This window comes from Callithrix jacchus, chromosome X (assembly GCF_049354715.1).
Source record: "Callithrix jacchus isolate 240 chromosome X, calJac240_pri, whole genome shotgun sequence".
In the NCBI taxonomy this organism is placed as follows: Eukaryota; Metazoa; Chordata; class Mammalia; order Primates; family Cebidae; genus Callithrix; species Callithrix jacchus.
In genome coordinates, this window is record NC_133524.1 from 2,672,596 (window position 1) to 2,698,459 (window position 25,864).

At 48.1% G+C, this 25,864-nt stretch overlaps 1 protein-coding gene across 2 annotated transcripts in view; it reads left to right on the forward strand.

The window, feature by feature from the left end:
- The first annotated feature begins 6,114 nt into the window (after nt 1-6,114).
- The window catches only part of LOC128930603 (glycoprotein Xg), a 47,905-nt gene continuing 28,155 nt past the window's right edge, over nt 6,115-25,864 (forward strand). For both annotated transcript variants that reach the window (XM_078362403.1, XM_078362404.1), the window contains exons 1-4: nt 6,115-6,381; nt 18,325-18,366; nt 19,815-19,838; nt 24,552-24,614. In XM_078362403.1, the coding sequence (XP_078218529.1) occupies nt 6,321-6,381; nt 18,325-18,366; nt 19,815-19,838; nt 24,552-24,614 (190 nt within the window). In that variant the 5' untranslated portion in view covers nt 6,115-6,320. The remainder of the gene's footprint in view (nt 6,382-18,324; nt 18,367-19,814; nt 19,839-24,551; nt 24,615-25,864) is intronic.

Genomic DNA, 25,864 nt, shown 5'->3' on the forward strand with positions numbered 1-25,864 from the left:
CAGGTGACCCATCTGCTTCTGCTTCCCCAAGTGCTGGCATTGCATACATGAGCCAGGGCGCCCAGCCAGAAATGGTTTTTATGTGTCTGAATAATTTTTAAAACGTGAAAGAACAGCAATATTTTGTAATGCATGAAAACTATGTGGCACTAAACTTTCAGTGTCCATAAATAAAGTCCAGTTGGCACAGACATTGGTTACATATTGCTGCAGAATCCGTGCAGTTTGCAAAGATAAACACCTTTACTGTCTGACCTTATACAGAAAAGCCTATCTACTCCTACCTTAAGCATGTCGAATACTACAACACTGTCCAGCACATGTTAGGGTGGTGGAAATCGTAGCAATTATTTGACACCTTCATTTCATCTGAGAGAATTGAACCTAATTACTCACTTTTTTTGAGAAACATCTTTTTTTATTAAGGTGAAATTCACAAATCATAGAAATAACCGGTTTTATTTCTTTTTCTTTTTTGACACTGAGTCTCTCTCTGTCACCCAGGCTGGAGTGCAGTGGTGTGATCTCATGTCACTGCAACCTCCACTTCCCGGGTTCAAGCAATTCTCATGCCTCAGCCTGCCAAGTAGTTGCGATTACAGGCACGCACCACCACACTTGGCTAATTTTTATATTTTTATTAGAGATGGGATTTCACCATGTTGGCCAGGCTGGTCTCGAACCCCTGACCTCAGTGATCCACCTACCTGGGCTTCCCACAGTGCCTGGATTACAGGAGAATTCACCATTTTAAAGTGAACAATTCAGGGCACTTGCTGCTTTCACAGTCTTCTGAGACCACCACTTCTGCCTACGTCCAAGACGTTTTCACTGCCACAAAAGAAGTCCCCTTAGCAGTTGTTTCCTATATTGCCTTCCTGGGGCTTTCATAAAAACATGCTTCAGGCCAGGCGAGGTGGCTCACGCTTGTCATCCCAGCACTTTGGGAGGCCGAGGCGGGTGGATCACCTGAGGTCAGGAGTTCAAGACCAGCCTGACCACGTAGTAAAACCCTATCTCTACTAAAAATACAAAAATTAGCTGGGCATGGCGGTACATGCCTATAATCCCAGCTTCTTGGGAGTCTGAGGCAGGAGAATCGCTTGAATCTGGGAGGTGGAGGTTGCAGTGAGCTGAGATCATGCCCCTGCACTACAGCCTAAGCGACAGTAAAACTGTGTCAAAAAAAAAAAAAAGGTGCTGGGCATGGTGGGTCATGCCTGTCATCCCAGCACTTTGGGAGACCAAAGTGGGTAGATCACCTGAGGTCAGGAGTTCAAGACCAGCCTGGCCAATATGGAGAAACATCATCTCTACTACAAATACAAAATGAGGCCTGGTGCCGTGGCTCAAGCCTGTAATCCCAGCACTTTGGGAGGCCGAGGCGGGTGGATCACGAGGTCAAGAGATCAAGACCATCCTGGTCAACATGGTGAAACCCCGTCTCTACTAAAAATACAAAAAATTAGCTGGGCATGGTGGTGCATGCCTCTAGTCCCAGCTATTCAGGAGGCTGAGGCAGGAGAATTGCCTGAACCCGGGAGGCGGAGGTTGCGGTGAGCCGAGATCGCGCCATTGAACTCCAGCCTGGGTAACAAGAGCAAAACTCCATCTCAAAAAAAAAAAAAAATATATATAAAATTAGCCTGGTGTGGTGGTGCGTGCCTGTAATCCCAGCTACTCGGAGGCTGAGCCAGGAGAATCGATTGAACCTGGGAGGCAGAGGTGGCGGTGAGCTGAGATTGTGCCACTGCACTCCAGCCTGGGCAACAGAATGAGACCCGATCTCAAAAAAAAAAAAAAAACAGTAATGGTGAAAACTACAATTACTTCTGCACCAAAGTAATACATCTGCAATGATCTTATTTCCAAACAGAGTCACATTCTGAAGTACTAAAGGGTAGCGCTTCAATACAGGAAGTTTGGGGGGACATAATACAACCCATGATATACCCATTCCCACATCTCTCCAGCCCCTGGCAACCGGCAATGTGCTTTCTGTCTTTGCAGATTTGCCCTTTCTGGACATTTCCAAGAAATGGAATCCTACACAATGCATCCTTCTGTGTCTGGCTTCTTTCACTCAGCATCCAGCTTTTGAGGTCCATCCAGTTTGTAGCCGGTGTCACAGCTTCAGTCCTCTTTAGGGTCAGGGGAGTCTGAAGGAATCGAAATGCATCAACTGCTTCGTGGACTCTGCCACTCAGGGCTTAGGATTGCACATGCTAACTGCCTTAGAGCATTTCCACCATATGCACACTCGCACACCACACACACACACACCTGTGTGCACAGGAACTTAATCCACCCAAGTAACTTACCTTTATACAGATGTTGCTGTTAAGGCGCAGTGGATCGCCACTTGTCATCCCAGCACTTTGGGAGGCTGAGGCAGGTGGATCACTTGAGGTCAGGAGTTCAAGACCAGCCTGGCCAACATGGTGAAACCCCCTCTTTACTAAAAATGCAAAAATTAACTGGGCATGGTGGCACACACCAGTTTACCGAGGTAGCTGAAGCATGCTTGAAGGAGAATCGCTTGAACCTGGGAGACAATTAACATAATTTAACCAACAAATCAATTTAACATAACAGGTTTAGAAAAGGTTTGTTTCATGTATCAGTGGGAGCACGTGGCTATGGACTCAATTTGTTTTCTTTTTTTAGCAAGGTCTCACTCTGTTGCCAGGCTGGAGTGCAGTGGAGCGACTGTCACTCACCAAAACCTCCAACTCATCATTCAAGCGATCCTCCCACCTCAGCCTACTGAGTAGCTGGGACCACAGGATCCTCTCTCAATGCTCCAGTATTGCATAGAGCAACCACGGGCCCCAGCTTGCAGAACAAGAATCTGTATACAGCTTCTTGTAACCCTAGAAGCACAGTGGCTTCAAACACCTCATCCTACCTGGGTCAGGGTGGCTCATCAGGCAGTGACTGAAGCCGCCAGCCCAGCCCTAAGCTGTTGAGCCCCCTGCCATGCCTTCTTTCCCCACCCCCACCCCCCATCCCCCACCCCCAGCTGTCAGAGGAGCCCTGGTCTTAAGATCCCAGAAGTCTGGCTTCCCTCTTGTGGACTCAGAGGGCCAGGAACAAAAATAACCCATTTATGCCTGAGGTTGCAATTTTTTGAATTTTTGCAATCAGACCTTGGCGATGACCTTGAGCAGTAGGATATGAATAACTCCCACATGCTTAGCGTTCCAATAATGGAACACTAGGCATCAATGGGAGTTTCAATCGTTTCTCTTCCTGTATCTTATGCTTTCTTCACACATTGTCTACTATCTATTGCAACTTGGTTTTGGAATATGGGCTTATTTGTAAAATTGGAATGGATGGATGTCCATGAGTGTTGGTTCAAATTCATACCCACTCTGATGGTCAAGAAAGCACCAGATCTCTTTGTTAATTGCACTGTTGCATTCCAATTGCAGCGGCACTGAGGTCCATTCTACAGACAAGTGGGAGTTGTTGGAAATCGTTCTCCAAACCCTGCATAGGCAAGTGATGGATTAGTGGAGACAATGTGACTTCCAGGGCACAGAGACTGCGAGGAGCCATCCCTCAGGAACTGAGGTTGACGTTAGCTAATTTGCCTTTTCTCTGTGTCACTGAGGAATGGGGTAAATGTTGACTGGTCAGTAGTCTAGATAATTCATCGTAGCTGGTGTATTTGTCAGCTGGGGCTGCTGTAACTGAGTGCCATGGACTGGGTGGATGAAGCAACACGTTTATCTTCTTGCAGTTCTGGAGGCTGGAAGTCTGAGATCAAGGCTCTTGTGGCTTTGATTCCCGGGGAGGGCTCTCTTTCCGGCTCGTGGACGGCCTCCTTCTTGCTGTGCCCTCACATGGTGGAGAAAGAGCTTTGGTGTCTCTTGTGTTTCGCATAAGGACCCTAATCTCATCACGAAGACTGTACCCTCATGACCTTATCTAATGCTAATTACCTGCCAAGGGTTACATCTCCAAGTACCATCCCACTGGGGTTTCGAGTTTCAGCATATGAATTTGGGGAGATGAGGGTTGACGACGTTCACGGAGTTGGCCCACACAGTGGCCCTGGGCTCTTCTTCCTAAGTGTCCTCATTACTCTCCACCTTCCTCTGCCCACGGACTTCGATCCTCCCTGCCTGCTCCCTTTACCCTCCCCATCCTGTGTGATCACCGCCCTCTGCAGAAACCTCTTCTAAAGCAAAGCTGAGTTCAGAACCTCTCAGGTACCCTAAGACCTCAGTGCACATCCCTTACATCCTATAGTATCACACTGCAATTGTCTGCTTTCGCTGTTTGTGTTTGTTTCTTGTTATAAACCTACTTTTTTTTTGAGACGGAGTTTCGCTCTTGTTACCCAGGCTGGAGTGCAATGGTGCGATCTCGGCTCACTGCAACCTCCGCCTCCTGGGTTCAGGCAATTCTCCTGCCTCAGCCTCCTGAGTAGCTGGGACTACAGGTGTGCACCACGATGCCCAGCTAATTTTTTGTATTTTTAGTGGAGACGGGGTTTCACTATGTTGAACAGGATGGTCTCGATCTCTTGACCTCGTGATCCACCTGCCTTGGCCTCCCAAAGTGCTGGGATTACAGGCTTGAGCCACCGCGCCCGGCCCTATAAACCTACTTTTTCTTCTTTGTTGCATACCTGACACCTAGCACATGTGTGAGTCAGAAGAGACATGCATTGCTTGTATCTTTATTGCCACACTCTCCATGGTACCAAAGACCTGAAATCAACCTAAATGTCCATCAGTGGTGGAGTGGAGAAGGGAAACGTGGGACATATGCAGCATGGAATTCTATGTAACCATAAAAAAGAAAGAAGCCGTGTCTTTGGCAGCACTGTGGGTGGAACTGAGACCATTATCCTACGTGAACTAACACAACAATGGAGAAGAAATACTGCATGTTCTCATTTATAAGTGGGAGCTAAACACTGGGCACTCATGGACATAAAGATGGGAACAGCAGACACTGGGGACTCCACAAGGAGCGCGGAGGAAGGAAAGGAAGCATGGGTTGGAAAACTACCTGTTGAGTACTATGCTCACTATCTGGGTGTGATATATCCATGTAAACAAGCCTACACATGTACCCTCATATCTAAAATAAAAGTTGAAATTGAGGCTGGGTGCGGTGGCTCATGCCTGTAATCCTAGCACAAGAAAGGTGGATCACCTGAGGTCAGGGGTTCGAGACAAGCCTGGTCAACATGACAAAACGTGGTCTCTACTAAAAATACCAAAAAAGAAAAAAAAAAAGGCCGGGCACGGTGGCTCACACCTGTAATCCCAGCACTTTGGGAGGCCAAGGTGGGTGGATCGCTTGAGGTCAGGAGTTTGAAACCAGCTTGACTAATGTGATGAAATCCTGTGTTTACTGAAAGTACAAAAATTAGCTGGGCAAGAGGTTTCTGCAGGTGGGCACCTGTAGTCTGACCTACTTGGGACCCTGAGGCAGGAGAATTGGTTGAAAGGGGTGGGGAGTGGAGGTTGAAGAAAATAAGTTGAAATTAACAACAAAAAAGAGAGGTATGCCTTGGATGTTTGTTGAATGAATGCGTGAACTAATTAGATACTCCACGCTCAAAGCAAAAACCGACAATTCACAAATCTAGGACACTCAGCCACATCCAACGAGGCTTAAGTGAAAGGCACAAAAAGCCACGTGTCATCTGCTTTTCCTGAACCATGTCTCTGCTGAAAGATTAGTTCTGCCAACTACAAAGACCACTGAGGTCTGAGGATGATGAATGCCTCTTGGAAGTCACTGAATTTGTTAGGTATAAAAGCGAAGAGTTCAGCTGAGCTCTGTGCACTGATGTGTGTGTTGATCTACACTGGGTATCACTGTGCTATGACGTCCTGCAGGAGGAGGACTGCAGGCGGGCGGTGTCTTCCCTGGTTTCTGGGTTGGTGACTTTGAACTTGCTGCAGCACCCACGCCCTCAGCGAGCAGACTTGCCAAGCAGGTGTGCCAGCTTCCAGAAGCCCAAGATGCCCGTTGGCACTTGGTGACCACCCCAGTTTCCCATCCTCTGCGCTGCTGCAGATTGGTTGGGGCGGCCAGGGTAGGCTGGCTCCAAGACATGACTGAGCATGCGCGCACTGGTCCCACAGGTTTTCAGCTGTGGAGTTTGGGAGCTGGGAGCTGGGAGCCCATTTGTTTCTGGCAGTTCAGTTCATGTTTTCCACTTGAAGACATCGCCTCCCTTCTTTCCAGGCTGGGAAACCAGAAGTCGACAGGAGGAGGGTGGAGAGGCTGCATCTCACAACCCGCTTGGTAGGGGATTCCGCTGAGGATTTTGCCTCCTGAAGCAAAGCATGGAACCCCGGTGGGGACTCCATGGCCTTACAGTCCTGTGTTTCCTAATGCACGCCCGAGGTAAGACCCTTCTGGCTTGGAGGGAGATCCCCACGGGGGATTAGAAAGGAGACTAAGAGACATGGGTGGCTGAGAGGGGAGGGAGAAGACTGGCTGCACCAATTTGGGATTTGAGAATTAGATCCACGAAGGCACGCTGCTAGCCGATAGCACTTCGGTATTCACCGAATTTTCTGCTTTCAATCTGCGTGTCCCAAGCGTTTAAAAAAAATGGCCTATTTAGCTCCATGAATTAAGCACAACTGGGCATGTGGGGAATGTCAATCATTTCCTTCTGATTTTAAAAATGAGTCCTGACCATTTCCATATGGCAAAAATAGAGTTGAAATGACTGTACCCCATGGGACAGATTACTAGAGATTCCTTTGCGGGAAAGGTTGCATTTGTTCAGATGTTTAAACCTTTTCGTAAACACTGTCATTCCTTCTTGCAAATCAAAACCACCTGAAATGTTTACATGAAAAACTTCAACATGAACCTGCAGGCTGGCTCTCCCACACTCCAAGATCAGAGTTTTTAGTGCCGCGCGAGAAACTCTAATGAACTCATAACGTATAGGATTTGAATAACAACTGAGTACGTTTCTCTGGTCATTTTAATGTGGCGATTCCAGAGAAGGGAACACTCAGGCGAATCTCAAGAGTGAGACACCATCATTCTCAGCAAACTGACACAATAAGAGAAAACCAAACACCGCATGTTCTCACTCGTAGGTGGGTGTTGAACAATGAGAACAGATGGACACAGGGAGGGGAGCATCACACACCGGGGCCTGTCGGGGCGTGGGGAAATAGGGGAGGGATAGTGGGGGGTGGGGAGATTGGGGAGGGATAGCATTAGGAGAAGTACCTAATGTAGGTGACGGGGGGATGGAGGCAGCAAACCACCAGGCAGGCTACCTATGTAACAATCCTGCAAGATCTGCACATGTACCCCAGAACTTAAAGTATAATAAAAAATATATATATATTTTTTAAATTTACCTCTGGGAAAGAAAGAACAAGAGAGCCAATAAAAACTTGAGGGATTTGTTAAAAAGAGAGAGAGAGAGAGCATTTCTGTTGGGAAATAAAGGACATCATTCAGATGCTCCTGAGGCAGCACTTCCTGTTTATCCTGTTGAAGGATTTGGATGTCATGAAGGTAGGAGCCTGTGTTTGTGGGCGGAGGCACTGTCGGGATAAACAGACCCTGGTGTTCATCGTCTATGATCTGCATCAATTATTTTTTATTATCCTTGCTGTCTTGAGATCTCAGCTAGTAAGTGGACAACACGGCAAGGCATTCATTAGTTTCTATTTACAGGGAGACATTGAATAGTGAACCCACCTTCCCAGAAAAGCACTTAAGAGCCAAAGGTTAACCATAGACCCTTGGGCAAGTCAACTTCTACAACGTGTAGCCTACACATAGCTCCCACCTTACAATGGTTCAACTGATAATGGTTCAATTTAAGATGTTCCGACTTTACAATAGTGCAGAACTGGTATGCATTCAGCAGAAACTGAAACTGTACTGTCAGTACCCATACAACTTTTTTTTTTTTTGAGAAAGAATGTCACTCTGTTCTCCAGGCTGGAATGCAGTGGCACAATCTCAGTTCACTGCAACCTCCACCTCCTGGGTTCAGGCGATCCTCCTTTCTCAGCCTCCCAAGTAGCTGGGATTACAGGTGCCCGCCACCACGCCCAGCTAAGTTTTGTGTTTTTAGTAGAAACAGGGTTTTACCATGTTGGCCAGGCTGGTCGGGAACTCTTGACCTCAGGTGATCCACCCGCCTCAGCCTCCCAAAATGCTAGGATTATAGATGTGAGCCACCACGCCCAGCACATATAATCATTCTCTTTTTCAGTTTCAGTACAATATTCAGTAAATTACATGAGAGATGCAACACCTCATTATAAAGTAGAGTTTGTGCTAGATGATTTGTCCAACTCTTGGGAGGGTCTCCATGTGTCACCCAGACTGGAGTGTAGTGGTTCCATCATAGCTGACTGCAGCCTTCACCCCAGGGGTTCAAATAAACCTCCCACCTCAGCCTCCAGAGTAGCTGGTACTGTAGGCATTTGCCACCATGCCTGACCATTTTTAAAAATTTTTTGTAGAGACAGGATCTCACTATGTTGTCCAGGCTGGTTTTGAACTGCTGAGCTCAAGCGATCCTCCTGCCTTTGCCTCCCCAAATCTTGAGATTACAAATATCAGCCACCACACCCTATCCTGTGCTCAATTCTTTGAATGACAGCAGCACTTCTTACGCACTATGCATGTTTATTAACTTAGTTGATTGTCCCTCAGCCCGATGATGGGACTGTCATGCTTGATGTCATTTTACCGATGGTGTATTAGTCAGTGTTCTCTCGAGGGACAGAACTAATGGAATCAATATATATAGAGAGAGGGGATTTTATTAAGTATTAACTCACATGATCACAAGGTCCCACAATAGGCCGTCTGCAGGCTGAGGAGCAAGGAGAGGCAGTCCAGGTTCCAAAACTGGTTAAAAACTTGGAGTCTGATGTTCGAGGCCTCCTCCAGCACAGGAGAAAGATGTAGGCCAGGAGACTAGGCCAGTCTCTCTTTTGACTTTTTCCTGCCTGCTTGTATTGTAGCCACGGTGACAACTGACTAGATGGTGCCCACCCAGATTGAGGGTGGGTCCGCCCCTTCCAGTCCATCATCTCCAATGTTAGTCTCCTTCGGCAACGCCCTCACAGACACACACACTGTCCAGACTTTGCATCCTTCTTTCCAATCCAGTTGATATTCAGTATTCACCATCACAGATGGGTAAACCGAGGCACTGAGGATTTGGATGGGGGCAGCTGGCAGCAGAATCTGAGCTGTCTTGCATGTCTCTCTGGGAAGACCCCCATGAGCATCCTGCTCTATCGCAAGCCTTGTCTTCTGGAAATCGAAATCATTCCTTCTCCAAGAGTTACAGGAAAGAGGTCCCGGTCCAGACCACAAGACAGGGTTCTTGGAACTTGCGCAAGAAAGAACTCACGGCGCAGCATAAAGTGAAAAGCACTTTGTTAGGAAAGTAAAGGAATAGACGGCTGCTCCACAGCCAGAGCGGCCCCGAGGCTGCCGGTGGACTGCTTTCATGGCGATTTCTTGATACGCTAAGCAAAGCGTGCATTATTCATGCCTCCCCTTTTAGACCATGCAGAATTCCTGACGTTGCCATGGCATTTGCTAGTGTCATGGCGCTGATGGGGCTGTAACAGTGAGGACAACCAGAGGTCACTCTCGTCACTCTTGCTTTCGGTGGGTTTTGGGCAGCTTCTCCACTACCACCCGTTTTATCAGCAAAGTCTCTGTGACCCGTGTCTTGTGCAGACCGTCAATCTCATCCTTCACCATCTGGGAATGTGGCCCAGTAGGTCTCAGCCTTATATTACTCAGCCCCTATTCAAGGTGGAGTGGTTCTGGTTCCGGTGCCTCTGACACAAGGAATGCGCCATAGGGAGGTCGCAGGAGGGACAGTAAAGGAAGTGAGGTCTGGATCAGGGCACTTCTGTGTAAATGAGATGACGTGCACGCAGCAGCCGGGTGTGTCTTCGGTAATGAGTTACATGCATAGATGACCCTGCTACATCTCCAGCCATCACCAGCTAGAGACGGGGCACGTTTGCAAGACCCCAAAAACATTCTGCAAGGCTGGTGGGAGGATTGCTAGAAAGCACTTAAGGAAACAGAGTATTGAGAGTATTGATCAGGATAAATAGTTAATGCATGTGGGGCTTAATACCTGGGTGAGAGTTGACAGGTGCAGCTAACCGCCATGGCACTTGTATACCTATGTAACAAGCCTGCACGTTCTGCACATGTATCCCAGAACTTCATATAAAACAAAGGGAACAGACTATTGTTAATGGTTAATATACTGTAAAAAAATTATAATGACTAAATTATCAATACAAAACAAGATAACAACAATATGGCATATTTCTAATAATTAGAGGTTGACATTCTAGCAGCCCACGTTTCTGTTGTCTTTAACTGTTATTTTCTGTCAAATCCAGAGGGCTGTGAAGGAAAACGCCACACAATGTGGTCTTCTAACAGCCGATAAAACCAGAAGTCGGAATCCCAAAGGCCAGTGTATGAAATGTTATTTATTGAGGGGAAGAAAAGTGTAGGGTTTGATAGAAGAAATAGGTACTACTGTTTGTTAGATTCACAGGGTGACTTTAGTTTACAATAATCTATTGTATATTTCAAAATTGAAGAATGAGAGCGGTTCTAATATGAAGAAAAGGCAAATGTTTAAGGTGGATGGATATCCCAAGTACGCTGATTTGCTCTTTAATTATACAAATGTGTTAAACTATGACATGTGCCCTGAAGCTGTGTACATCTGTTGTGCATCAATTAAAAACACATTAAAAGAAAGGGACATATGTCCAAGACGGTCTCTTCCAAGTCTACTGTACATTGTGATCAGATGTGAAACCGGGGAGTTCCCTGATTCCCCTCACAGGAGGTGTGGCACGGATTGGTTCATCTGTTCGACCACCGTACACTGAAACCTCTTACGGGAGGCAGAGCTTTCAGATTGGCACATGCATCAGCTGGGCCAGTATTTTTGAAATAGAACCGGTAAGATACATTTACATCTAAGTCGGAGAGTGTTTTTTAAATAGAACCAGTAAGATACATTTATGTCTAACTCTATATATACCTATATCTCCATTGGTCTTTCATCTATCTCAGAAATCTACCTGTTTATCATTTATCCATCTATCTCTTCATCCATCTGTCTGTTATCCATCTATCTATTCATCTATCTTTATCTCCAATATCTATCTTCAATATCTATTTATCTGTCTGTCTATCTATCTATCATGTATCCCATCTACCTATCTACTGACCTATCTATCTAAAATATGTTTGTTTTCCTTATTCGAGAGGCTGAGGCAGACAGATCATTTGGGCCCAGGAGTTCGAGGCTGTGGTGAGCTGATTACACCACTACACGGCAGCCTCAGTGCAGAGCTAGACCTTGTCAGAAGGAGGAGGAGGATGAGAAGGAGGAAGAGGAGGAGGAGGAGGAGGAAGAGGAGAAGGAGGAGGAAGAGGAAGAGAAGGAGGAAGAAGAAGGAGGCAGAGGAGAATGAGAAGGAGGAAGAGGAGGAGGAGGAAGAGGAGGAGGAGGAAGAGGAGGAGGAGGAAGAGGAGAAGGAGGAGGAGGAAGAGGATGAAGAGGAGGAGGAGGAAGAGGAGGAGGAGGATGAGGAGGAAGAGGAAGAGGAGGAGGATGAGAAGGAGGAGGAGGAAGAGGATGAGGAGGAAGAGGAGGAAGAGGAGGAAGAGGAGGAAGAGGAGGAGGAGAAGGAGGAGGAAGAGGAAGAGAAGGAGGAAGAAGAAGGAGGAGGAGGAAAATGAGAAGGAGAAAGAGGAAGAGGAGGAGGAAGAGGATGAGAAGGAGGAGGAGGAAGAGAAGGAGGAAGAAGAAGGAGGAGGAGGATGAGAAGGAGGAAGAGCAGGAGGAGAAGGAGGAGGAAGAGGAGGCGAAGGAGGAGAAGGAGGAGGAAGAGGAGAAGAAGGAGGAGGAGGAAGAGAGGAGGAGGAGGGGGAGGAGGAAAAGGAGGAAGAAGAAGGAAGAGGAGAAGGAGGAGGAGGAGGAGGAAGAAGGAAGAGGAGGAAGAAGAGGAAGAGAAAGAGGAAGAAGCGAAAGCAGAAGAACGAAAAAGAATGGAAGGAAGGAAGCAAGCAAGCGAGGGAGGAAGGGAGGGGAAAGAAGAAAGAAAAAGAAAGAGAGAAAGAAGGAAAAGTGCATTTCAACCTAAGAACATTTCTTTAAACCTGAATGAATGCCTCCCGAGATTTTTCTAAAAAATATTTTCTTATTTTATTATAATGACAATAAAGTATCATTATAGCCCCACAGAGACCTGCTGACCCAGAATCTGCATTTGGCCGGATTCTGGGCTGATTCTCACACCCTGCAGGGTCTGCGAGGCATTGAGGCGGATGTCCTGAGGCAGATGCCACAGTGGTTGTGTGAACCTGGCGCTCCACAGATCTGCGCTAGAAGCCTGTGTGTTTTTCATCCAAGGCCCAGGACTGGGATGACTTCCAGAGTCATCGCTTAGCAGTCGGTGGGTTTCTATATGTTAATGGCAGTTCCTCCATGCTGAAAAACGTCTCCTTTTGCAAAGCTCTTTCCCAAGCCATCTGCCTACCTCTGCCCGCAGCCCTGGGTGTTCAGCACAATCATGGTTCTCCTGACTTTGCCAGTGCACAGAAGGAGACTGACATAACATAAAGGAACAGGCCGGGCACAGTGGCTCACCCCTGTCATCCCAGCACTTTCGGAGATCGAGGCACGGGGATCACCTGAGGTCAGGAATTTGAGACTGGCCTGGCCAACATGGCGAAACCCCACCTCTACTGAAAATACAAAATATTATCAGGGTGTGCTTATAATTCCAGCTACTTGGAAGGCTGAGGTGAGAGAATTGCGTAAACCCAGGAGGAGGAGGTTGCAATGAACTGAGATTGCACCATTGCACTGCAGTGAGCTGAGATTGTACCACTGCACTCCCGCATGGGCAATTGAGCGAGACTCTGCCTAAAAAAAAAATTAGCCAGGCATGGTGGCTCACACCTGTAATCCCAGCACTCTGGGAGGCCGAGATGGGTGGATCACGAGGTTAAGAGATCGAGACCATCCTGGTCAACATGGTAAAACCCCGTCTCTACTAAAACGCAAAAATTAGCTGGTGTGGTGGCATGTGCCTGTAATCCCAGCTACTCGGGAGGCTGAGGCAGGAGAATTGCCTGAACCCAGGAGGAGGAGGTTGCAATGAGCTGAGATTTCACCATTGCACTGCAGTGAGCTGAGATTGTACCACTGCACTCCAGCCTGGGCAATTGCGAGAGACTCTGCCTAAAAAAAAACAAATTAAGGGAGAGTATTGTTGAGGGCGTGGGCCAGGGAGAGGATGTCACTGACATGAAACTGTCCAGATACCCAAACCCTGGCTGTGTCTTCTGACCCAGGCTGTCCAATGGCACGCCTATTGCAGCCAACTGCGTCCCGTGGTTTAAATCTGTCGTGAGCCAAATCATACCCTCCTCATTGTTATAAACGGAAGCCCGCAGGACCTCCCAGCGAGACTGTGTTTGCAGACATGGTCTTTAAAAAGGCGATTCAGGTAAAATGAGGTCACCAGGTGGGGCCCTGATCCAGCTGGACTATGGACCTTATAAAAAGAAGAGGTGAGGACACTGACACGCACACAGGGCACCTCATGGGGACTCAGGGAGAAGACGGCATCCACAAGCCAAGGACAGAGGCCTCCGGAGGAGCCACCCGCCCACACCTTCATCTCGCCCTTCCAGCCTCCAGGACCGTGGGAGAATCAACGTCTACTGTTTAAGCTGCCCGGCCTGTGGGACTTTGCTACGGCAGCCCCAGCAGACAAACACGTTCCTATTGAGGTGAGGGAGTTATCTCTGTTAAGGGCTGAGTCGTGCACCTCCGAAATTTACACATTGAAGGCTTAATCCCCGGGACCTCGGAACGTGACTGTTTAGAGAGAGGGTCTCTAGACGGGTGAGAAGGGTACAACGAGGTCTTTATAAAAACAGGAGGTGAGGACACAGACACACACAGAGGGACGACCCTGTGAGGACACGGGGAGAAGACGGTGTCTCCAAGCCCAGGAGAGAGGCCTCAGGAGGAGCCAGCCCTGCCCACACCTGATCTCAGACCTCCAGCCTCCAGGACTCTGGGAGAATAAGACTCTGTTGTTTCTAAGCCACCCAGCCTATGGTGTTCTGTGATGCCAGCCTGAAATGGACTAAGACACCTAATAAGAAGAGGAGGTGACACAGACACACACACAGGGACGACCACGTGAGGACTCAGAGAGAAGACGGAGTCTGCAGGCCCAGGAGAGAGGCCTCAGGAGGAGCCGGCCCTGCCCACAACTAGATCTCGGACCTCCAGCCTCCAGGACTGTGGGAGAATCCAGGCTGTTGTCTAATCTGCCTGCCCAGTCTGATTTTATTGTAGCAACTCCGGGAAGCCATTGCCAAGTCTGTGCCCTGCAAAGTGAGATGTATGGATCTGCAGCCTCAACATCCCCCAGGAGCTGATGAGAAACACTGTGTCCTCAGCCTAGCCAGACCTGCTGATACATAGTCCGCGTGTCACCCAGGTCCTGAGGGACCATGTGCACATGCCACTCGGAGGAGACTGCATTGTCTGCCTAGACTCCTCTTGGCCTCTTGGCGCAGTGGTCCTTCCTTCTGGGCGTGGGGGAGGGACCCTTTCTGGGATGGGGGTCTTAGGGCACCCAAAGCAGGCATGTCAGGGAACTTCCCTGTGGCCAGTCTTGATACAGATAGGATGGAGGGAAAGTTAGAGTCCTGTCTTCAGGTTTTGTGGCTGGCTTTGGGGGAAAGGCATTCTTGTTTCTAGGACCCGCCTAGGGGAAGAGACATTCTAGTTCCTATAATGCCTCGGGGGAGAACGGGACTCAGACACAGGAGGGCTGGAAAAGTTCTGAGAGAAACTTCTGCTTCGGAGGCTGCTGCTGAGGCCTGCACTCAGGTATGGTTTCCTGAGCCCGAACAACTTGTAGGTCTGAATCCACGTAAAGAATGCGGGCAGCCGGCGAAGTCCAGTAAGAAGCATCTTTGAATCCGGCAGGGGTGGAATTTGAACCCAGGAGGGGTTCGGAGCCTGCGGTCTGCAGAAGGCCTCCAAGCCGAAATCTCGTGGTTTTGCTCTGGAGGGTCCCAAGGGCAGCTTTACTGGGGGTTTCTTTGTCACGCGCGGCCCTCCCACCCAGCTACCGGAGCCATTTAATCGACATCTCCAGGACGCCAGCAACCGAGGACCAATGTCATAGAGCCAGCACAAAATGAGGTTGAGAATCCCAGAACACGAACGAGGATTTGGTTAAAAGCCGCTGAGTTAACTGAAGCAAATCAGCGAAGCAAATGGGAAACACATCTCCTGTTCCTGCCCCGTGGAAAATGAACCCGGGAAAGCAAAAGCATCACGTGCGGCTCCGGAGCTTGGAGCCAGACACCCCGGAGTCAGCGTGGTCTCTCAGCCCATGAGGAACCCGACCGTGGCTTTGCTGCAACCTGCCTGGAGAGGAGAGAGGTCAGGGGGCCCTGCCTGTGAGATAGATTTCCTGCCTGGCGGGCAGGACTAGAGACTGTCTCAGTGCCCAGGCCGCCTGACGCTGCCAGAGTCTGCCTGATTTATGTAACGAGGTCTGGGTGTGACCGACAGCGGCCTCGTGTGTGTGAGTCACACATGCAGCAACTTCTGGCTGCAGTGCCACCCCTGAGACCTAGCAAAGCCCCAAACCACCCTCCTCCACTTCCTCTGTGACACTCCACCCCTGCTCCATTCCTGCCACCACCCAGGGCCATCAGGACCATCTCAAAGCTGGAGGAGCCTCTCTGCAACCTGGCCTCCCTCTGCAGGGTGAACAGAGCTGCCACCTGCCTGGTTTATGCAACTGCATTTCAGAGAGGAGGGTCTGGCAGGGGAGGCACCTGTGGTTATTTAGGGAAATAGGAGGGAGGGGCTGGCGCACAGACTGGAGGAGATTAAGTGGTTGCTTAGCGGATGCCTGGAATTGCTGGGTTGGGCTGAGATTGCTCAACAGTGGATGGGGACTGCAGTCTAAATTATCAGGGTGCTAAACCCTGGGGTCCTAGACCGCTGTCTTGACTGGAACTGCTGACAGCCTTGGAGGGGAAATATCTCACGGATCCAAGAGGCTGATGTGGCTCCTGTCCTGCAGCCCAGTCTCAGCAGCTTGGACAATGATGGCCAAGACAGCTGGAGGAGGCCAGGCGCAGTGGCTCACGCCTGTAATCCCAGCACTTTGGAAGGCCGAGGCAGGCAGATCAGTTGGGGTCAGGAGTTCGAGACCAGCTTGGCCAACATGGTGAAACCCCATCTCTACTAAAAATACAAGAGTTTGTTGGGCGTGATGGCGCATGCAGCTGTAATGCCAGCTACTCAGGGGACTAAGGCAAGAGAATTATTTGAACCCAGGAGGTGGAGGTTGCAGTGGACCGAGATTGTGCCATTGCACTCTAGCCTGGGTGACAGAGCAAGACTCCGTCTAAAAAAACAAACATACAAAAAAAAAAAAAACAAAAAAAAAAAATACAGAGAGAGCTGGAGGGAGCAAAGAAGAGCCGGGTTGTTCTTAAAGGTGAGCTTGTAGTGATCACTGGCGGCGGAGAACGTCATCTGAGAGGGACATGTGTGTTCCCCAAGTTGGAAGGAAATGGCTGTGTGGGATCAGGGGCAGCTGCTGTGTGCACTCCTGCCTGGGAATACACCTTCTGCTCCGGAGAGGCCCTCATTACCTCCACAAGGCGCCGCAAAGCCTGCCCTGGTGGCATGTGGATGGAGCCATGCCACAGGCTGTACGAATCTATGTTGTAGCCCTCGAACCTTCCTCCAGAGCAAGCAACACCCAGGCAGACAGATTTCTGGGAGAGAGACAGACATCAGAGGTGGGGGAGACCCAGCACCGATGGCTTACCTGGTTCCCCCTGGCTTAGCCTCCTCCAGGGCTTAGTGTTTGAGCAAGAGGTTGTTCCCCCTGGACAATTCTGCAAATTCTGACTGTGCTCCTGCCTTGCCCTAAACCTCCCGGAAGCTCAGGTTCTTCCTTTGGGAAATGTGCATGCTGGTGATGACAACATCCTTGGGTGGGTGGATGAGCTGCTTAGATGCCTGGCATTACTGCAATAGAACTCAATGCATAGGAAGCGCTGATTCAATGCCCTCCCGCCTGCATCCTCTACCTCCTGATAAGTTCTCTGGTGGTGTTTTCTCTACAGGGGTAATAGTGGCAGGGGGCAAGGGAGGAACAAAAGGCAAGGTGCGCATATATGTCAGCAGGAGGGACACTTCATCCTCACGAATTCTGCAGTGTGTTTTCAATGATGAGTCACAAAGATGGGAATGTGTTCATCTCTGCTGCAGACACATTCATTAGTTTAACTGCTTTTGGATCAGGTGAGAACCTCAGCTTGTGCACACAGGTTGCTTCCTGACCCCGTATTTGTCAGTGTAGGCTGGCTGCTATAACAAACAACCCCCAAAGAATTAAAAGTTTATCTCTTGTTTGCATTGCAGCCAGGAGAGGTGGCAAAGGTGTCCTCTGCTCCATACAGTCTCTCAAGTATCCAGGATCCTCATATTGTTCTGCTTCACCTTTTTCTAGGGCAGCCCCTCTCAACCTAGATTCTCTCTTTGTGTGTGTGAGAATGAGTGTGTGTGTGTATGTGTGTGCATGTGTATATGTGTATATGTATGTGTGTATGTGTATATGTGTGTATGTGTGTGTATAGGTGTGTGTATGTATGTATGTGTGTATGCGTGTATATGTGTGTACATGTGTGTATGCACGTGTGTGCGTGTGTGTTTATGGGAGAAATGCCAGTCCTAAGCTGTGAGTGGAACGGTCCAGGAGAGAAGTCTATGTGCCCGGAGAGAGGCTTCCTTCAAAGTTCCCTGGCCATGAGCAGAAATAAAATACTGGCTCGGGTTGCAATGTGGATGCAACTCAAAAGTCTCATGCTCAGTGAAAGAAGCCAGGCACAAAATACCACATATCATGGGATTCTATTTATACGAAATTTGCAGAACAGGCAATTCATGGATCGGGCAGTCCAACAGGAGGTGGATTAGTGGTCGTCAGGGGCTGGGGAGGCAGCAGGGGACGTGACAGCTGAATGAGGACAGGGGTCTTCCTTTGGGTGAGAAGTATGTTCTGGGAGTAGATAGAGGTGGTGGTTGCATCTCCCACGTAACTCATGGTTAGTTGTAGTGCTCTGGTGACCCTGGGCTTGCAGAAGGAGGGAAGCAGGCTGAGGTGACGAACGAGGAGGATTCCGGCCTTTCCATCATGGTGTGACTTGTGACCTGTTTGCTCCCAATAGGTCAAAGAGACTTTGACTTGGCAGATGCCCTTGATGAGCCTGGTAAGTGCCAATATTTCATGGGGAGCCTTCCCTTTGCAGCTTGGGTCTAATAGCGTCAGCTGCATAGTTACTTTGGAGTTGGGTTGGGCCGGTGTTTGGAATTTCTTGGCGTCGAGAGCTCTTTTCTTCACAGGAGATTGCAGACGCCTTGAGACAAACGTTTACACAGTCTCTAAAAGTCTCAGACTCATTTCTTGGTAGGTCTGTGCTTCTGAAGCCTGTAGTTTAGAAGTATGCTAGTATTTTATTATTTTATTTTATTTTTTATTTTATTGAGATGGGAGTCTTTCTCTGTTGCCCAGGCTGGAGTGCTGTGGTGCCATCATAGCTTACCACACAGCCTTGACTTCCTGGCTCAAACAATCCTCCCACCTCAGCCTCCCAAGTAGCTGGAACTACAGGTGTGTGCTCCCATGCCCAGCTCATTTTTTTTTTTTAATTTTTTTGTAGAGACGGAATCTCACCATGTTGCCCAGGCTGGCCTCAAACTCCTGGGCTCAAGGAATCTTTCCACCTTGGTCTCTCAAAATGCTGGGATTACAGAGACGCAGCAGCATGCCCGGCTCAGTTACTGCTTTTCTTACACTTAAGTTCGTATCCGTCACTGTCCCGCACCCCGATCTGAATCTGTGGCCCCCAGTCTCCCCTCCCAGAGCACAGTGCATCTCCATTCTCCTATCGGAGCTGCCAGTGAAGCTGAACACTCCTGACCTGATGTCCACATCCACGTGATACACATTTGCTGAATGAATAAATCCGTGAAGGAAAGTGAGAGCAAAGCCATCATTCTAGAAGCTGCAAGGCTTTCTCCCTCTTTGCTTTTGCCTCCCTCCCCGCCCCACCTACTGTCCGGCTCTGTGGTGTTCTAGGGATGGGGTCACTCACTTGTCTTGGATGCTCTCAGCTTCTTTGGCCATCCTGTGTGCATCCTCACAGCCTCAAGGGCAGATTGTTTTTGAATGGATTTTAAGGGTATTTCCTTGCTTTTTTACCCAAAGAGACCATGGAATTTGTGTCCAGATCATTTACTTTGTATTGCTTTGTCACTTACTTTTTATATTCATCAGGATGTTAATGGCCTGCCTTTTTTTTTTTTTTTTTTGAGATGGAGTCTCACACTGTCACCCAGGCTGGAGTGCAGTGACGCAATCTTCACTCACTGCAGCAACCTCCATCTCCCAGGTTCAAGTGATTCTCCTGCACCAGCCTCCCACGTAGCTGGGACTACAGGCGCCTGACACCATACCTGGCTAATTGTTTGTATTTTTAGTAGAGACAAGGTTTCACTGTGTTGGCCAGGCTCCTCTTGAACTCCTGACAGTGTGATCCGCCCATTTTGGCCTTCCAAACTGCTGGGATTACAGATGTAAGCCACAGTGCACAGCCCTTTCTTTGTGCTTCTGATGAATCTTCAGTGAATATTGCATTTATTTTCTCTTTGTTCACAGAACCCACCAAGAAGCCAAACTCAGGTGAGTGACTCTTCGGCTGGGAGAAACTGAGGCAACGTCCTTGAACTGATGCTTATGGATGGATGCTTGAGGGTGTTTTACAGAATTGTGGGGTGTGTTAAGGAGATGCAAGAACTGTACCAGATAATAGATATTAAAAGCAAAATGTGGTGATTAGGGAAATGCAAATCACAACCACACGGAAGCAGCACTGGGATGGCTAAAATCTAAAATGGAAAATAACAAGTGTTGACAAGGTTGTGAGGAAACTGGAATGCTTGTACATTGCTGGTGGGAGTCTAAAATGGTACAGCCACTGTGAACAAATACTTTCGTGGATCCTTAAAGAGTTAAATACAGAATTATTCTATAATTCCACTCCTAGGTGTATACTCAAAATAATTGAAAACAGGTATTCCAAGAACAACTTGTACACAAATGTTCACAGCAGCACTATTCATTATGGCTTAAAGATAGAAATAACCCACGTGCTCATCAGTGGAAGGAATGGATAAACAAAATGTGGTCCACCCACACGATGGAGTATTATTTAGCCTTGAAGAGGAATGAAGCACTGATAATTGCTGCAAAGTGGTTCAACCTCAGAAACATTTTGGAAAGAGAAAGAAACCAGACACGTGTAAGATCACATAGTGTATATTTTTATGAATATGAAATTTCAAGAACAGGCAAATTCCTAGGACCCGAAGTAGTGTTGTGACCGCCAGTAGCTGGAGGGGAAAGGGAGAGTGACTGCTTGATGAACTCCAGGGCTCCTTTCAGGGAATGAAAGTGCTCCGGAAGTACACAGAGGTGATGGTTGCACAACGTTACGAATGTTCTAAATGCCCCTGGAGTGTTCACTTTGAGATGGTTAATTTATGTGTAAATTTCACCTCATTTTATTTATTTATTTTTCAATTAAAAAGGTAACTTTTGTTCTAGGGCAGTGGCTTATGCCTATAATCCTAGGACTTTGGGAGGCCAAGGTGGCGGATCACCTGAGGTCAGAAATTCAAGATCAGCCTGGCCAACATGGCAAAACCCCATCTCTAATTAAATATACAAAAATTAGCCAGGCATGATGGCATGCACCTGTAATCCCAGCTACTCAAGAAGCTGAGTCTGGAGAATCACTTGAACACAGGAGGTGGAGGTTGCAGTGAACCAAGATCATGCCACTGCACTCCAGCCTGAGTGACAGAGCGAGATTCTGTCTCAAAAGAAAAAAAAAAAAAGAAAGCCGTAGCTCAGAGACAGAGGAATTGAGCAATGCATAGGTTCAGAAGGGCTGGAAACAGAGTGACTAAATTGTGTCTTGGCATTTGAGAGAGGTTGCAGCTATAAAACAATGAAAGAAGAAAGCAAACTCTACGGAGCAGGGCTGAGCCAACCGGCTCTTCTTGTGGATGATATGTGATCAACTGTCAACCTCATGCCATCCTTTCGCCCAGGCTGGAGTGCAGTGGTGCCATCTTGTCTCACCGCAACCTTCCCCTCCTGGGTTCAAGCACTTCTTGTGCCTCAGCTGGGACTACAGGCACGTGCCATCACGCCCGGCTAATTTTTGTATTTTTAGTAGAGATGGGTTTTCAACAAGTTGGCCAGGCTGGTCTCAAACTCCTGACCTCAGGTGACCTGCCCGCCTCGGCCTCCCAAAGTGCTGGGATTACAGGTGTGAACCACCACGCCTGGCCTCATGCAATACTCAAAAATAAACTGCAGGTGGATTACAAACCTGAATGTAAAAGAAAATAATGGGTTTTTTATTGAAAAATAGAGGAAAATGTCTTATAATCTCAGGGTTAGGAGGTTTTTCTTAGATAAGATAAGAAAAGCATGACCTCGCCTGTTATGTAACCTCTAGCTACTCAGGAGGCCTCGCATGAGAATCGCTTGAGCTCGGGAGGTGGAGATTGCAGTGAGCCGAGATAGCGCCATTGCACTCCAGGTAGGCTATAGAGTGAGATTTCATCTCAAAGAAAAGCATAACCTTTAAAACTGTGTAAATTAGACGATGTCTACATTTTTTAAATAACAATAATAATGTATGACTTCGAGCTCTAAAAAAGTCAGATTAGCTGTCAAATGGAGGCTCCTTGCTGCTTATATCACCAGGGAAACCTTAATATGCAAATACAGTCACCCTTTAGTGTTCGTGGGCACTAGTTTTAGGACCCCTGCTTCCCTGCAGACACCAAAATCTACAGGTGCTGAAGTCCCTGATATAAAATGATGTAGTATTTGCATACAATGCAAGTATATGTTCCTGTATCTTTTGATTTATTTATTTATTTGACCCAGAATCTCACTCTGTTATCCAGGCTGAAGTGCAGTGGCATGATTTTGGCTCACTGTAACCTCCACCTCCCAGGTTCAAGAGATTCTCGTGACTCAGCCTCCAAGTAGCTGGGATTATAGGTATTCGCCACCACTCCCAGCTGATTTTTGTATTTTTAGTAGAGACAGGTTTTAATCATGTTGCCCAGGCTGGTTTCAAACTCCTGACCTCAAGTGATATGCCCACCCTGGCCTCCCAAAGTGCTGGGATTACAGGCGTGAGCCACCGCTCCCTGCGTGAAATATTTTCAATACACGCATAAACTTGCCTGTAGTCCCAGCTACTCAGGAGGCTGAGGCACAAGAATCGCTTGAGCTCGGGAGGTGGAGTTTGCAGTGAGTGGAGATCATGCCATTGGATCTACAGATGCGGAAATTCTGGTCAGAGAGCACAAATTGTGGATACATAGCTCCTACCCCAAAACAGAAGGATGGCAAAAAGAAAAGAAAATGGAGGAGAGCGACTATAGGCAACTAAGAGGGATATGATCATTCCATTTGCTGAAAGAAAAATTCAAAGACAGAATCACACACAGTTGACCAAAATGGATGAAACAAGTCTACCAGGGTGGGCAGCGGCGGTGCCCTGGGAGGCGAGAGAGACGGAGATGGTGTTGGTTTCAGACAAGATAGTTGCGCAGGAGCTCGAGAGGGAAAAGGGGAATGGGTTGTGGGGACCAGGGGAGCTGGAATTCTGCCTGGGGAATCAGCCAGTGCCAACGGGTGAACCGGGGGTGGGCAGGTGTAGGGTACAGCCCTACGGGGCTCTGTGAGCCCCTCCCTGCTGGTTCGAAGACAAGAAATTGTAGAAATAAAAGGCACAAGACATGGAGATTGAGAAAAGAGAGTTTGGGCCCAGGGGTCCACAGCTACCCAGATCGTGGAGACCAGCAGTGGCCCCAAATGCCGGGACGCCCTGACTTTTATTGAGTTGCAAATCTGGGGGCAGGGAAGGTAGGGCGTAGGTAGGCCGTGGTCCTGGTGGTGGGTGACTGGGGACAGGGCAAAATAGGGCATGGCATACAGGTGGGGGCTCAGGAATTGATGGCACCCCAAGTGAGGTAAGGAGCATAATGCATCAGCACCTTTTCCATACTTACCAAGAAAGAACTAAAACATTAAGATTTGTGCTACTATTACTGATTATCTTTTCTAAGAAAAGGGGAACCAGGTGCAGAAGCAGAACTTGAAAGTAGCCATGGAACGTGACCGCTGAAGCACAGCACCACACAGGGACAATTAAGTCCCGGGATGTCCGCGGGCCTCCCTGACAGCGGTCAGGCTTACCACGAGAGCTTGGAGAAGCGGAGTTTTCTCCTCACTCCCTTGAGGAAGGAGACGTCTTGGCCATCTTGGACATCTCCTTCCCTAGCTGGCTAAACAGCAGGTGCTTTCACAGCGCTGACACTGTCGCACAGCTGAGGCGCCCTCCAGCAGCCCTTTTGCGGGCGTGACAGAGGACATAAAGCATCTTGCCTGAGGGTCATTCATTCCATGATGTCACCCCAGGTTCACACTTCCAACCTGACAGGCATTAGTAAAAGAATTAACATCACCTATAAATAACTAAGATCGCATATGAGTAACTACTAACTACTAACTACTGTTCATTTCTAGTTACTTTCTTCTTCATTATTTATAGGGAAATAGGCTGAGGCCTTCTGCTCCTGCCTCCGCAGTTATGGGGTCTTTTCCCTACAGGCAGGGGGTTAGGAGCCTGCCTATGGTGATGCTGAAGCCCCGGGGCGGGTGCCTAGTTGACGGGCCAAGAGGAGCCGTCAGGAGAGAAGGAAAAGCCCCGAGTCTCCTTCAGGCTTGTTTCAGGACTCGGGGCAGGATAGGAGATGATGGTGGAGGATTCTGAGCAGGGGACGGCCTGGGTGGGAGCGGGACAGAAGGAGAGCTGGACAGGGACGTGGTGACAGGCGACACCGGCTCATCCAGGAAGGCAGGCCAGGAGGGAGCAGAGGGAAAGGGGCGTGCAAAGGTCCAGAGCAAGAGCAACGGGGACATCCAGGGAAGGAGGGAAGTGCAGGGCATTGTGAGACGGGGCACCCTGAGAGAGGGGTCCAGGCAGCAGGCAGACACCGCAGCCTGAACTGCACCCCAGCTCACAGTCAGCCCTGGGAGGGCTTTGAGCAGAAGAGGGGAGAGCGCCCACACCATGAGGCCACCTGCCGCCGTCCTGGGCCCCGCACATGCCTCCTACAGGCTGGGCGGCCGCCCAGGAGGTCATTTAATGCCTGGTGCCTCTGGGCATCCTGCCAAGAGCCCGTTGGCATTGACATCCCAATGCTCTCCTCCAAAACCTGCCCCAGTGTCCCCAACGCAGACCCACTGTGAAGGGGATCTCTGGAGAGGACGTGTTAGCAATGCTGTGTGCTCTGCCCACAGGTTATTTCAATGATGGGGACCGCAATGACGGACACTACCCGCCCAGGCCCAGGCCACCTGCAGGTAGGTGCTGAGCCTCCCCCGGGGGGACACGTGGATTTGTTCAGAGAAGGTGGTGAGAGGCCTGAGGTTGGGGAGAGAGGGACGCCCAGTCCAGGGGCAAAGTTGGTCACGGGTGGACGATAGGCTGGTGCAGGGGCTGACGCAGAAGGCCCCGTGGCTGCATCAGTGGCGTCGCGGTCTGGGCATCTGTCCGCCTCTCCCGGCTGGTGGACGGGATAAAAACAAAATGAGCAGATTCAACTGGAGGCTCCATGGACACACGTGTGGGCATTTCTGCTCAGACTCCACATGCGCAAGTGTGGCCGTCTGTGCCTCGACACAGCTTCATGGCACATGTGTGCTTAGCCCCCTCCATTTGTGGGTATACGAATGTTCCACATCTGTATCTGTGTCTCTATATGCTTTCAAATATACATAAACACATGTACATATGCATGGATATGGGTTTTTTCATGTGTGTACATACATGCTTTTGTATATATACACTACGTAGATACCTTTCTGTGTTTTCATATATGTATATTCCTGACTTTATATATATGCTTGTATATATCTTTACATATGTACATGTTTTATATGTGTTTATTTATCTTTATGATTATATGCACATATATGCTTTTTATATATTTATGTATCTATATGTATTTCTTTTAATATATCTTTTTTTAATGTTTATGTACATTTTTAAATCCATAAGCATTTTATGTACATTTTTATATTTTATGTGTGTTACATAAATATATATTTTTGATCTATAATTAAACATATGCCTTTATGTATATCATTATATGTGTACATATATACCTTTATTGTATATGCTTTTATATATGTATGTATATATTTATATATATACTTTTATATATGTGTGTGTTTATCTTTATGTTAGTATGTCTTTATATATGTACACATATACCTTTATGTGTATACACTTTCACATGTTATATATATATATACACACATAACTTTATATATACATGTGTATATATGTTTATGTAGGTATACAAATGTCTTTCTATATGTATATAAATATCTTTATATATCCGTATACAACTTTTATAGATGTATAAATATCTCATATAAGTATATATTTTATATGTGTGTATATGCATACTTCATTCATTTTCTTTTTCTGATATGGAGTCTTGCTCTGTTGCCCAGGCTGGAGTGCAGTGGCCCAATCTCAGCTCACTGCAACCTCTGCCTCCCGGGTTCAAGTAATTCTCCTGCCTCAGCCTTCTGAGTAGCTGGGA